The sequence below is a fragment of the Myotis daubentonii genome, chromosome 19, assembly GCF_963259705.1.
Source record: "Myotis daubentonii chromosome 19, mMyoDau2.1, whole genome shotgun sequence".
In the NCBI taxonomy this organism is placed as follows: domain Eukaryota; kingdom Metazoa; phylum Chordata; class Mammalia; order Chiroptera; family Vespertilionidae; genus Myotis; species Myotis daubentonii.
The window spans coordinates 26,221,198-26,233,650 of record NC_081858.1 but is presented as its reverse complement, the minus strand read 5'-3'; the positions used below and the strand labels follow the sequence as shown (position 1 = coordinate 26,233,650).

The following is a 12,453-nucleotide window of genomic DNA, read 5'->3' as shown; positions in this document are numbered from 1 at the left end:
CCCAGAGCTCGGCTGCCCGCACCACCACCACGCCACCCGTTTCCTGGGCACCCTCGAACCCCCTCGGGCTAGGAGCTCAGCCGAGCCTCAGGGTCCGGCGGTGGGACAATGGCCCCGTTGGCGCATCCGAGACAAATGCGCCTTGTTGGGCCACTGGCGGGGGCGCGATGCTGAATGCGGCTTCTGTGCGCCCTGGGCGCGCGCCGAAGGCCCGGGAGGGGCCCGGGGTCCGGGGTGCCCATTGGCTGCAGAGCCGGGGGCTGGGCGAGGCTGCCGGCCGCACCTGGCCGAGCGAACGCGATCCGGCGGGCGCGGCGGCGTCGGGGGGCGGGGCGGGAGCATGGCCCAGGCCTGGCGGAGCAGGGGGCTCCGGTGGGTACGCCCCGCCGCCTAGTAAGCGCCCGGGCGGCGCGGCCCGGGCCGAGCCATCAAGCCCACGCCCCAGGAGGGGACAGGTACGTACTGGGGTGCACCCTGCCTCATCGCCCCAACCTCCAAATTGCAAGTCAGACCGGACTCTCAGACCCGAGTGTTTTAGGAGCGCGCTGAACTACAGCTTCGGGCCGGTGGCTGGGCTGGGGCCGGGGAGGGCGCAGGTGGGTGCTCACCCTGTCCTTGGTGTCTTCCCAGGGTCCCCCGTTTCCAGGGTTTCCCCGTTCAGTCCACAGGGGATGGGTGGGGCTGGAGCTGGGCTGGAGCTGGAAGTCCATTAATGATTAATCTTTGGCCCAGCAGCCTGTGCTCGGAGGAGAGGCAGGAATCTCCCCTCTGCCCCCCAGCCTTCCCCCAGAAGGGGGTTTGTCCGAGCAGGGGCTGGGGACCTGGATAAGGGAGGGATCCCCTCTGCTTGGAGAAGGCCCTGACCTGTGCCACAGAGAGGCAGGGCCGCCAAGGAGAGGCTTGTGGGGATGGGACTAACGCTGGTCTCCAGGAGGGGTCCCCGGGGAAACCCAACAGTTCCCCTGTTTCCCGGACCAGCGCTCAGGAAGGGGGACCAGCTTGGTGCCAAGCCAGCTGTGGTAACAGCTCGGAGCGAGACCGTGGTCCCTTCCCAGTGGGAACCCTCGCCCCACCTGCCTCGAACCGGAGAGGTGATGGGTGCACATCTGGCAGCCATAACTCACACCGGTGAGAGGGTGGGAGAGAGGGAGGGAGGGAGAGAGGGAGGGAGGGAGAGAGGGTGACAGGCCTGACACCCGATCGCCTGGGTTGCCGAGGTGACAGGGGCCATGGAAATCCTCAGAAGGACAGTCCAGTTGGGAGAATCCAGCCTCTTCCTTTACGAAGGGAGTAGCCCGAGGCCCAGAGAGGGTCAGGCTGTGAGCGGGCCTGGGCCAGAGCAGCCCCGATCAGCTGCCCTGTGCCTTGCCCTGCGAAGGAGACGTGGCCACTATCCCCGTGATCCCGAGGGGAAACTGAGGCTCAGGGAGGTCCCGAGACTTGCCCGAAGTCACACAGTTCAAAGGTGGCTGCAAAGTGGGGCCCCTCTGGGGTCTGTGCCTCTTGAAGCTGTCTGGACTGCCCCCAACCCCCGCCCCCTTGCCTCACCCCCTGGCTCCCAGCTCTGCCTGACACTCGGGCCTGAGCAGGCTGCTACGCGGGGAGCAGAGACAAGAGAGCCCTGTTCCCAGCTGCCACCTCGAGCAGATCCCTGCCTGAAGGAAATGCCCTGCGGACAGAGCAGCTTGCCTGCTTCCCGTGCATCCCCTCGTCCGATGGGTCAGGTCTGATGGTTGAGAGCTTGGGTCTGAAGCCCTTGTGCCACCCAGCGAGGGATGAGTGTGTCCCCTGTGGTCCCTCCCTCTGTCTGGGGTCTAAGGGACTGAGTGTGCCACCCGGTGGGAGAGGCCATTAACTGGGAGAAGGAGGCCCAAATGTTGGAATTCCAGGCATGGCAGTGCAGGCTCTTTTTTTTTTTTTCTTTTTAATATATTTTATTGATTTTTTACAGAGAGGAAGGGAGGATAGAGAGTCAGAAACATCGATGAGCGAGAAGCATTGACCAGCTGCCTCCTGCACACCCCCCACTGGGGATGTGCCCACAACCAAGGCACATGCCCTTGACCGGAATCGAACCCGGGACCCTTCAGTCCACAGGCTGACGCTCTATCCACTGAGCCAAACCGGTTTGGCCAGGCTCTTTTTTTTTTTTTTTTTTTAATATATTTTATTGATTTTCTACAGAGAGGAAGGGAGAGAGATAGAGAGCTAGAAACATCGATGAAAGAGAAGCATTGATCAGCTGCCTCCTGCACATCTCCCACTGGGGATGTGCCCGCAACCCAGGTACATGCCCTTGACTGGAATCGAACCTGGGACCCCTCAGTCCGCAGGCCGACGCTCTATCCACCGAGCCAAACCGGTTTCGGCCAGGCTCTTTCTTTAAACAAATATTTTTATTGATTTGAGAGAGGAAGGGAGAGAGTGAGAGAAATAGAAACATCAATGATGAGAGAGAACCATTGATTGGCTCCCGCACGCCCCCACTGGGGATCGAGCCCACAACCCGGGCCTGTGGCCTGACCGGGAATGGAACCGTGACCTCCTGGTTCATAGGTCGACGCTCAAACCCTGAGCCTCGCCGGCCGGGCTATTGCTCTATTTCGTCTCCTCCAGCTGCCCTGTGAGAGTCTCTCCAGCCACAGGAATCAGCCCTGGGCACTCACCCTACCACTTTCCCTGCCAGGGCCCTGTTCCTGCGGGCACGCTGAGCACTCAGCACCCAGGCCCATTAGTCAGGGAGCCATTCGCGGGGAGCAGTGGTTCGTCAGCACGTTCTGCAGCCGATGGCTTGGGAGGCCCTTGATCCTGATCTCCTCGGGGCATTCCCCCGTCCTGTCTAGACCTTGGGAAAAACCAGTAGCATCTGGATTGGCCCCAACCCCTGGCGGACCTGGGCCACCATCCCTCACACAGGGGTGGAGGCGGGATTCTGGACTGTACCTTTTTGATGGAGGACTCGGAGCTAGTGAAATCTCATCAGACCCATCCTCCCAGCCTCGGTCAGGTGCTCCCCTCCAGAAGGCCTTGTGGGATGACCTGCTCACCCTCCGGGCTCCCCCAGATTTCAGACAAATGTTTCTCTGGTCGCGTCTCTTTGAGCCCTGGTGTTTGGCAAGTCCGAGTTTGGACTCTGTCTGGCTGTCTGCCCTCTGCTGACTGTGTGACCTTGGGCAGGTGAATTCCCCTCTCTGAGCCTTAGTTCCTTCCCCCAGGGAGTGGGGTCATGGGGGTGTTGGAGGCACAGGACCGTGTTAAATGAGATGCGATACAAGGAGCAATCAGCCTCCCCGTGGCCTTTGAGCCTGCCCCGGGCTCTCTGCAGGGCTCTGCGGCTACTTGTGTCCTTGGCCCAAGGACACCAGGGACCTTGCTGAGCCCTTGGATGAAGGAGCTGCCCAGCCGCTGAGGTCCAGGGAGGGTGGGGGGCCACCCAAGGGGCAGAGGGTGCACCGGCAGGGTACAGCGACCTACCACCTGCTGTCCCCAGGGAGGGAACTCATGAATATTCACAGCCCGGAGCGGGAGGGAGCCAGGCGGCTTATTACTGGGTGTCATTGGAGCGTTCCTATTTCCCAGTGACCGCAGAGGCAGCCTGGGAGTCGGATGTGGCTCAGGCAGGGAGAGCAAAGGGGTAGCCAGCCCGTCAAGGCCCGAGGTAAGTGTGTCTGCCCCTGTCCCCGCCCTGAGGTCCCGGGGCCAAGAGCTGCCCGGTGGCGATGCTCTGGGCCGGGAGGCTTGCCACCCTGGCCTGGGCTCCCTGTGCGCACGCGGTGGGGGATGAGTCCTGTTTCTCCTTCGTTCCGTGAAAGGTGCTCGTCCAGCCAAGCTGGAGGATTGCTGGGCCTGGCCTGGAGCCAGCCACTGGCACAGATGGAGGGCAGCGTGGCCGGGGTCACCCACAAGGGCAGGAACAGATGGGATGGGCTAGGAAAGCAGCACCGTCTGCCCCGCGTCCCTGGGACTGTCACCGCCGTAGGCAGGGGACGAAGGGGATCCGGTTCTAGACCCGTCTCTGCTGCTGCTGTGCTGTGTGACCTTGAGGGTGGCCCTGCCCTCTCTGAGCCTCGGGCCACCCTGAGGTTGTCCTCAGTATCTCGTGGACTAGGACCCGGGGCTGTCGGTTGCCTGCAATCCTCCATCGTGGGTGGGCAAGTCGGCATATACCTCGAAGGGACCGTGACTGGGATCCCGGGAGGGTAATAGAATGATGATAATGACCGTGGTGGCAGCCCATGCTCAGCGCGTGTCTGCTCTGTGCCACCCCTGGGTCTGAGGATGGGCACTTGAGGCTGTAATAGCTGCTGTCCGTTATGCACTCTGAGCACTGGAGGGAGAGTCCTCTTGCTCTGCTCTTTTCTCTTTTCAATACATTTTTATTGATTTCAGAGAAGAAGGGAGAGGGAGAGAGAAACATCAACGATGGGAGAGAGAATCATCGATTGGCTGCCTCCCGCACACCCCACACTGCGGATTGAGCCCACAAGCCAGGTATATGCCCCAACGGGGAATCGAACGGTGACCTCTTGGTTCCTGGGTCGATGCTCAGCCACTGAGCTACACCTGGCCGGGCTGTTGCTTTACTCTTAACGTCTCTCCCAGCGTCCCCGTGAGAGTGTCTCCAGCCACAGGAAACAGCCCCAGGACACTCACCCCCCCCACTTTTGTGGGGAACGTGGTTCCTCAGAACGTTCTGCAGCCGATGGCTCTGGAGACCCTTGATCTTGATCTCCGAGGGGGCATCTTCCCCGTCCTGCTCCCACAATTGCAGGTCCTTCTCCTTCCTCAGTCTTTCCCTGGTGACTCCAGCTGCTCCTCCAGCCTCAACTCACACCTCTGTGCCCCCGGCCCGCAGCAAGTGTGTCTCCCGCTACCCCGCACGGAGGTGCGATGGTCAGCTTTGGGGGGGTGCAGAGGGTTTGCACACCACCCTGGGATGGGGGGAGGGTTGGCATCATCATTGTGGAGGGGATTTAAGGCCCAGAGAGGGGCACAGACTTGCCTCGGGCATCCAGCAAGGAAGCAGCAGAGCCGGGACTCAAACCCAGGCCCCTGGCCCCCAAGTGCTGGCGCAGGTGTTGTCCACCCTGGCCACGTTCTGCCCTGAGAGTCGTGAGTGTCCATTTGTCAAACATTCACCGGGTGCCAGGCTCGGAGCGCTCGGGGCTGAATCACCATCAGGTTTGCCTGGGGCTGGGCACGGAGGGGATCCCTCCTCCCACACACCTGGGCCCAGGTCAATCGTGATAATAATAATTAATATGTATTGATTTCTGCCTGTGTACATGCCTTCTCCCATTGAAATCTCACAGCCTCATAATTATTCCTCTCCCCACACCCCCTACCCCCCCCAGCCCGGCTCCTGCCTGCTAGTGCGCCGTCGCCGGGCCTCAGGCTACCCAGGGGCTCTGCCTGGGATCACTAGGGTGCTGTCTGCCCTGACCTTGCTGTTGTGCCCACTGTGCACGGGAGACTGAGGCTTGGAGAGGCTGTGTGCTGTGCCCAAGTTCACAGCGGCCAGGCCGGAAGGGAGCCTCCCGTCTTGGGTGCCTCCGGCTGCTGAGACCGGAGAGACCAGCCACCAGGGCCCTCCCTGCTTCCCCACCCTTTGCCCTGGCTGCCCCGGCCCAGCCCACAGAGGCCAGACCCTGCTGTGCTGCTGAGCCTTCCGGATGGCACTTGCGTCTGCACACACCCTTCTTCCCAGGGGCTGGGGCCTGGGCCTGGGCCGCACCACACAGCTGGGAGCTGTGCGCCGGAGGCTGGCAGACCTGGGTGTGAATTCCAGCCCCGAACCCTGCCTTGCCTGTCCAGTGACCCTGGGCCAGTCACCTCGCCTCTGGGAGCCTCAGTTTCCCCATCTGCAGAGCGCAGGTGACAGTGGGGTCTGCCTCCCAGGGTGGCCGAGTGGAGTCAGTGAGATGATCTGGAGAAGCCGCTGAGCCCAGAAGGTGGGGACGGCCCAGGGCCCCCCTCCCGCTGGGTTGGAGGGAGCCCCAGTGGGAGAGTGAATGAATGACTGAATGAGTGAGTGAGTGAGTGAGTGAGTGAGGGGGCTGGGAACACCTGGGCGGGGCCAGACGGAGCCTGATTGACGGCTCCGGAGCCGGTCTGCCCCCTGCTGCCTGGCCTTCTGCTCCGACCTTCTCCTCAGCCTCCCTGAGTTCCTTCCAGAAGGTGCCCTGGTGAGTGGGGCTGCCGGTGGGGACGGGGCTGGGGGTTTTCCGAGGGCAGGACTCCTGAGCCGTCCTCACTCAGAAGTCAGGGGAGCCGAGGCCCCAGGTCCCGCTCGGGGTTTGGGCCGGAGTCTGAGGCGCTGGCCTGGCCCAGGACCCCAGGGAGTGGAGGCCCCAGGGGGCGCTGGAGGCCTGGTGCAGGTCTGTGTTTGGGGGGGGGGGTGCAGCGGCCGCTCCTTGTTCAGGAGGTACAGCCCGCGGCCAGGGGCTCCTGCGACTGGACCCCAGGACGGGGGGTTCCAGGGCCTGAGGCCACGCCTCTCCTTCCATGACCGGACCCTCTTAGCCGGTACCCCCCCCCCACACACACACAAGCCTTCTCATCTAGTATTTAAATCTATTTTATTGCCTTTTTCTGATTAAAAAGGCCATAAAATGCAGCCATTGCCCTGGCCGGCTTGGCTCAGTGGATAGAGCGTCAGCCTGCGGACTGAAGGGTCCCGGGTTCGATTCTGGTCAGGGGCGCGGACCTCGGTTGCAGGCTCCCGGCCCTGGTTGAGGGCATGCGGGAGGCAGCCAATCGATGTGTCTCTCTCACATCGGTGTTTCTCTCTCCCTCTCTCTGTCTCCCTCTCCCTTCCATTCTCTCTAAAAATCAAACAAAAAAATATCCTTGGGTGAGGATTTAAAAAAAAAGAAAGAAAGAAAGAAAGAAAGAGCAGCCGTTGCAGGCCTGGCCGGGAGGTCCAGGGGGTTGGAGTGTATTCTCAGACACCGAGAGGCTGCGGGTTTGAAACCGAGTCCGGGCACACGCCTAGGTTGTGGGTTCGATCCCCGGTGGGTCCCTCGTGTGTAACTTTTCCAGGGGAAGTACGTGGGGTTCTTTTCCAGGCGGGTTACTTGGCCTCTGCCCCAGGGACCGTGCTGACGTGCCAATGCGTGTAGTTACCGGGCAGCAGGCGTGACCTCTTGTGGCCTCAGGGACCGAGGGCCCCATGCCAGGCGCCAGGACGGGAGCGGAAAGTTTTGTGCCTGGGCCCCTCGCTGGGCAGCTGGGGAGGGTGCCGCCCGAGACGGTGGGCCTGGCTGGGCTTTGGAAAGGAGGGGCCTGGGGGACGGGCGATGGGACGGGGTCTTTTTTTCCTCCTTCGGAAACGATTTCTTTATGAAGCCGAAAAGGGTGTAAAAAGTAAACATCCACGTACCCAACTCAGCTTCAAAATTAAAACTGAACCCTCGCCGAAACCGGTTTGGCTTGGTGGATAGAGCGTCGGCCTGCGGACTGAGGGGTCCCAGGTTCGATTCCGGTCAAGGGCATATACCTGGGTTGCGGGCACATCCCCGGTGGGGGATGTGCAGGAGGCAGCTGATCGATGTTTCTCTCTCATCGATGTTTCTGACTCTCTGTCTCTCTCCCTTCCTCTCTGTAAAAAATCAATAAAAATATATTTAAAAAAAAAAACAAAAAAAAAAACTGAACCCTGCTCCCTGGCCGGTCTGGCTCAGCGGATAGAGCGTCGGCCTGTGGACCAAAGGGTCCCGGGTTCGATTCCGGTCAAGGGCACGTACCTCAGTTGCGGGCTGAGTCCCCAGCCTGGGCCCTGGTCGGGGCTCGTGCAGGAGGCAGCCCATGGATGTGTTTCTCCCATATCGATGTTTCTCTCTGTCTTTCCCTCTCTCTTCCACTCTCTCTAAAATCATGGGGGGGGGGGATGCCCTCAGGCGAGGATTAACGAAAAACAACAACAAACATAAATGGAACCGAGCAGTCCAAACGTCTCCTTGCGCCTCCCGCCCTCCAACTTCTCTCAGCGTTGGCGTTGCCAGCCGTCTCCGTGTGCAACCCTGTCATCGCGTTTCTCCACATGTGTGTCTCTCTGTCCGCATTCTGCTGGAGGGCCGAGCTGGTGAAGGCAGGGCCCAATGTCCAAGGCTGCTCCTCAACCCAGCCAGGCCTGGGGCAGTGGTGGGCGCTCCCTGGGGCCGGCCTCCTGACACTTGCCCTGCTGTGTCTCCCCCCCCCCCCCCCCCCGCCAGGTGTCTGAGATGCCGCTGCCTCAGAAGAAGCGCTGGGAGTCCATGGCCAAGGGCCTGGTGCTGGGAGCACTCTTCACCAGCTTCCTGCTGCTGCTGTACTCATACGCAGTCCCCCCACTGCACGCTGGCCTGCCATCTACGTGAGTGGCCCTCCTGGGTGACCGAGGGGAGGGGAGGGGCCTGAGGGGGCACCCTGAACCATGCTATGCTGAGGGCAGAACTCACTGTGTGAGCCTGGGTCTCAGTGTTCGCATCTGTGAAATGGGTATGATTTCAGAGCCTGCCTTATGCAGCAGGGGAATCAGGTAACACCATCTGTGTATGGGACTTGGATTTTTATCAACTGAGGCTCCAACGGGGCTGAGAGAGGTGCGGGGGGGCGGGGGGCGGGGTGGGTGGTGTGATTTGTCCATGAGCACTCGGCTGGCACAGGGCCTGGATTCAAACTGGGGTCTGTTGGCCTCCAAGCCTGGCTCCTAACCATGAGGCCATCCCACCTTCCCACGGGGCTGCTCAGCCAAGGCCTGGCACAGCCCCTGCCTTGAGTTGGGTGGTATTAAGTTGAACTAGAGGAAATTCCTGATAATTGATCATTTTGGGTCAAAAATGGACCGTTTCTGGCCTACAGAATTTCACGTGGTTCAACCCAATGCCAATTCGTGATAAATGTACCAGGATGCAGTGGCCACTAAGGAGACAGGACCCAGCACGCTGGTCTCGCTCTGACCTCACGCCCACACCACGAAAAGAGTGTGTTTCCCCCCCATTTTACACATGAGGAACGTGAGGCTGGAGAGGCCAAAGCAGTGGCCGAGGCTCTGCCGCCCGGAGGAAGGCCCGTCCCGTCCGGTCCCCACCCTGGCTCCCCCCGCCACCACCGTCCCCAACAACCCTGCTGCCTGGACACCAGGGCCTGAGGTCCCCACACCGGGGGGCCCCGGCCACCCCTGAGGCTCTCCCCACCCCTCTGTGCCCTGCAGGACCCCGGAGGGCACCGCGTCCTGCTCCCCGGGCCCGGGCGAGTCGGAGACGGCCAGCCCCGCCAACGGCTCCTCCTCCTCGTCGTCCTCGTCGGCAGGGTGCCGGCCGCGCCGCGACATTGTGTTCATGAAGACGCACAAGACGGCCAGCAGCACGCTGCTCAACATCCTGTTCCGCTTCGGCCAGAAGCACGGGCTCAAGTTCGCCTTCCCCAACGGCCGCAACGACTTCGACTACCCCGCCTTCTTTGCGCGCAGCCTGGTGCAGGACTACCGGCCCGGCGCCTGCTTCAACATCATCTGCAACCACATGCGCTTCCACTACGACGAGGTGCGGGGCCTGGTGCGGCCCGACGCCACCTTCATCACGGTGCTGCGGGACCCCGCCCGCCTCTTCGAGTCCTCCTTCCACTACTTCGGCTCCGTGGTGCCCTTCACCTGGAAGCTCTCGGGCCGGGACAAGCTGGCCGAGTTCCTGCAAGACCCCGACCGCTACTACGACCCCCGCGGCTACAACGCCCACTACCTCCGCAACCTGCTCTTCTTCGACCTGGGCTACGACAGCGGCCTGGACCCCAGCAGCCCGCGGGTGCAGGAGCACATCCTGGAGGTGGAGCGCCGCTTCCACCTGGTGCTGCTGCAGGAATACTTCGACGAGTCCCTGGTGCTGCTCAAGGACCTGCTGTGCTGGGAGCTGGAGGACGTGCTGTACTTCAGGCTCAACGCCCGCCGCGCCTCGGCCGTGCCCCGCCTGTCGGGGGAGCTGTACCGGCGCGCCACGGCCTGGAACGTGCTGGATGCCCGCCTCTACCGCCACTTCAACGCCAGCTTCTGGCGCAAGGTGGAGGCGTTCGGGCGCGAGCGCATGGCCCGCGAGGTGGCCGCCCTGCGCCGGGCCAACGAGCGCATGCGGCGCATCTGCATCGACGGGGGCCGCGCCGTCGACGCCGCCGCCATCCAGGACGCGGCCATGCAGCCCTGGCAGCCGCTGGGCGCCAAGTCCATCCTGGGCTACAACCTCAAGAAGAGCATCGGGCAGCGGCACGCGCAGCTCTGCCGCCGCATGCTCACGCCCGAGATCCAGTACCTGATGGACCTCGGCGTCAACCTGTGGGTCACCAGGCTCTGGAAGTTCGTGCGGGACTTTCTGCAGTGGTGACGGCCGCCCGCCCGGGGCCCCTCCTGCCGGGCAGGGACGGGCCGGCCTCCCCCCAGCCCCTCCTGGTGCCACCTCGGTCCCCGGGGGAAGGCGGGGCTGCCGCGGGGATGCCGCCAGCCAGGTCTGTGCCCGCAGCGTCAGTATTTGACTAATTTTTCCTTTTTTTTAAAAAAATTAAATCCCCTGTTCTGTTCTACTTCCTGCCTCCCCGTACAGGGGAGACCTCACAAGTAAAGGCATTTCATGTTTTGTTAATCAGCGTCCGTGGTGGTGACTGCCGGGGCCCGGCGGGGGGTAACCGGTAGGGACTGGGGACCCCAGGGAGCATGGTGGGCGCCTGTGTGACGGTGTCTGTGGGACGGAGCCCCAGGGGGCGGCAAGGGCTTGGTGTGTTACATGCTGAAGTCCCGTGTGGTTGAAGGACTCCCATGAGCTACCAAGATGAGGAAGATCGTGTGTGTGTGTGTGTGTGTGTGTGAGAGAGAGAGAGAGAGAGAGAGAGAGAGAGAGAGAGAGAGAGAGAGCTGGGGAGCGCTCAGTGGGGGTCATTGAGCGGTGGCGCTGGGCCCAGGCCACAGGTTCTAGCAGAATCTCATTCATCTCACAATAATGCCTGCGTCAGGCACAGTAACTCCCGTTTTGCAGATGTGGGGACTGACATTCTGAGAAGGGACTTGCCCAAGGTCACACCTCAAACCAAGAACTAAACCATCTCCCTGGGGCCCTGGGGCCCTCGCATCTCCAGTGCCTGTTTACCCCGACTCTGCCTGTCTCCCCCCCACCACCCCCCCCACTCCAGCTGCCCCCGCCCCCCCTGCTGGTGCTCCAACCCTACCTAGGCCCTGGGTTCCCCTTCCACCTGGACTCAGTTTCTTTTTTTTTTAAGAACACAAGTTATTGTTATTTTAAAATATATTTTTATTGATTTCAGAGAGGAAGGGAGAGGGAGAGAGATAGAGACATCAATGAGGAGCCCTAGCTGGTTTGCTCAGTGGTTAGAGCGTCGCCCTGTGGACTGAAGGGCCCAGGACTCGATTGCGGTCCAGGGCACATGCCCGGGTTGTGGGCTCAATCCCCAGTAGGGGGCGTGCAGGAGGGAGGCAATCAATGACTCTCTGTCATCAGATGTTTCTATCTCTCCCTCTCCCTTCCTCTCTGAAATCAATAAAAATATAAAAGAGAAAGATTCTTAAAATAAATAAAAGTAATCCCCAGAAGACAAAAAAATAAAGAAAAAAAAAGTGATCCTCAAGGGTCTCTGCTGCTGCTTGCAGTTTGCAGGATCCAGGCTGCTCTTGCCACAGCGAGGCAGCAGGGGGCGCCATGGTGCCGAATTTGGTCTTGGTCGGTCCTGCTATTTCTGTCCAGATGGGGGCGCCAGGATGACCAGTCATCTGTAGGCCTGACATGTGAAAGCCAGAGCGGGCATCATGGCTGTCCCCGGGGAGAAATTCAGTGGAACCACCTGTTTCTCTCCACTGTGAGTTGAACTGTATCCCCTAAAAGGAGATGTTGGCCCTGGCTGGTACGGCTCAGTGGGCTGAGCATCGGCCTGTGCACCGAAAGGTCCCGGGTTCAGTCAGGGCTCATAACTGAGGTTGCACGCTCCATCCTTGGTCAGGGTGCAACTGATCGATGTTTCTCTTTCATAGTGATGCTTCTCTCTCTCTCTCTCCCTCTCCCTTCTCTCTCTCAAATCAATAAAAACATTAAAAAAAGAGAGAGAGAGAGGTTGAATTGCTAACTTCCCCAGTTCCCTCTAACTGACTTTATTTGGAAATACAGTTTTTGTACATGTCATCAAGATGAGGTCATATATGTAATACTTTCGACAAAAAAATATTATTAAGAAAAAAAATAAAAGTAGTTAAAAAAAAAAAAAGATGAGGCCATGAAGGTGGGCCCTAATCCAATATGGTTGGTGTTTTTTATTTGTTTATTTTAAAACATATTTATATTGATTTCAGAGAGGAAGGGAGAGGGAGAGAGAGATAGAAACATCAATGATGAGAGAAAATCATGGATCAGCTGCCTCCTGCACGCCCCCCACTGGGGATCGAGCCCGCAACCCGGGCCTGTGCCCTGCCTGGGAATCGAACCG

The 12,453-nt window shown here is 60.5% G+C and overlaps 1 protein-coding gene across 2 annotated transcripts; it reads left to right on the top strand.

Moving 5' to 3' along the window:
* Positions 1-281: 281 nt before the first annotated feature.
* Positions 282-10,607, top strand: GAL3ST1 (galactose-3-O-sulfotransferase 1). Of its 2 annotated transcripts, XM_059676304.1 has the most exons (4): positions 283-455; positions 3,580-3,658; positions 8,214-8,353; positions 9,194-10,607. In XM_059676304.1, exons 3-4 carry the CDS (start codon positions 8,223-8,225, stop codon positions 10,350-10,352), a joined length of 1,290 nt encoding a protein of 429 aa, XP_059532287.1. In that variant the 5' UTR covers positions 283-455; positions 3,580-3,658; positions 8,214-8,222; the 3' UTR covers positions 10,353-10,607. The 2 variants fall into 2 exon arrangements, with proteins under 2 accessions (XP_059532288.1, XP_059532287.1); XM_059676305.1 differs by lacking the exon at positions 3,580-3,658 and having other exon boundaries at positions 282-455.
* Positions 10,608-12,453: the final 1,846 nt, after the last annotated feature.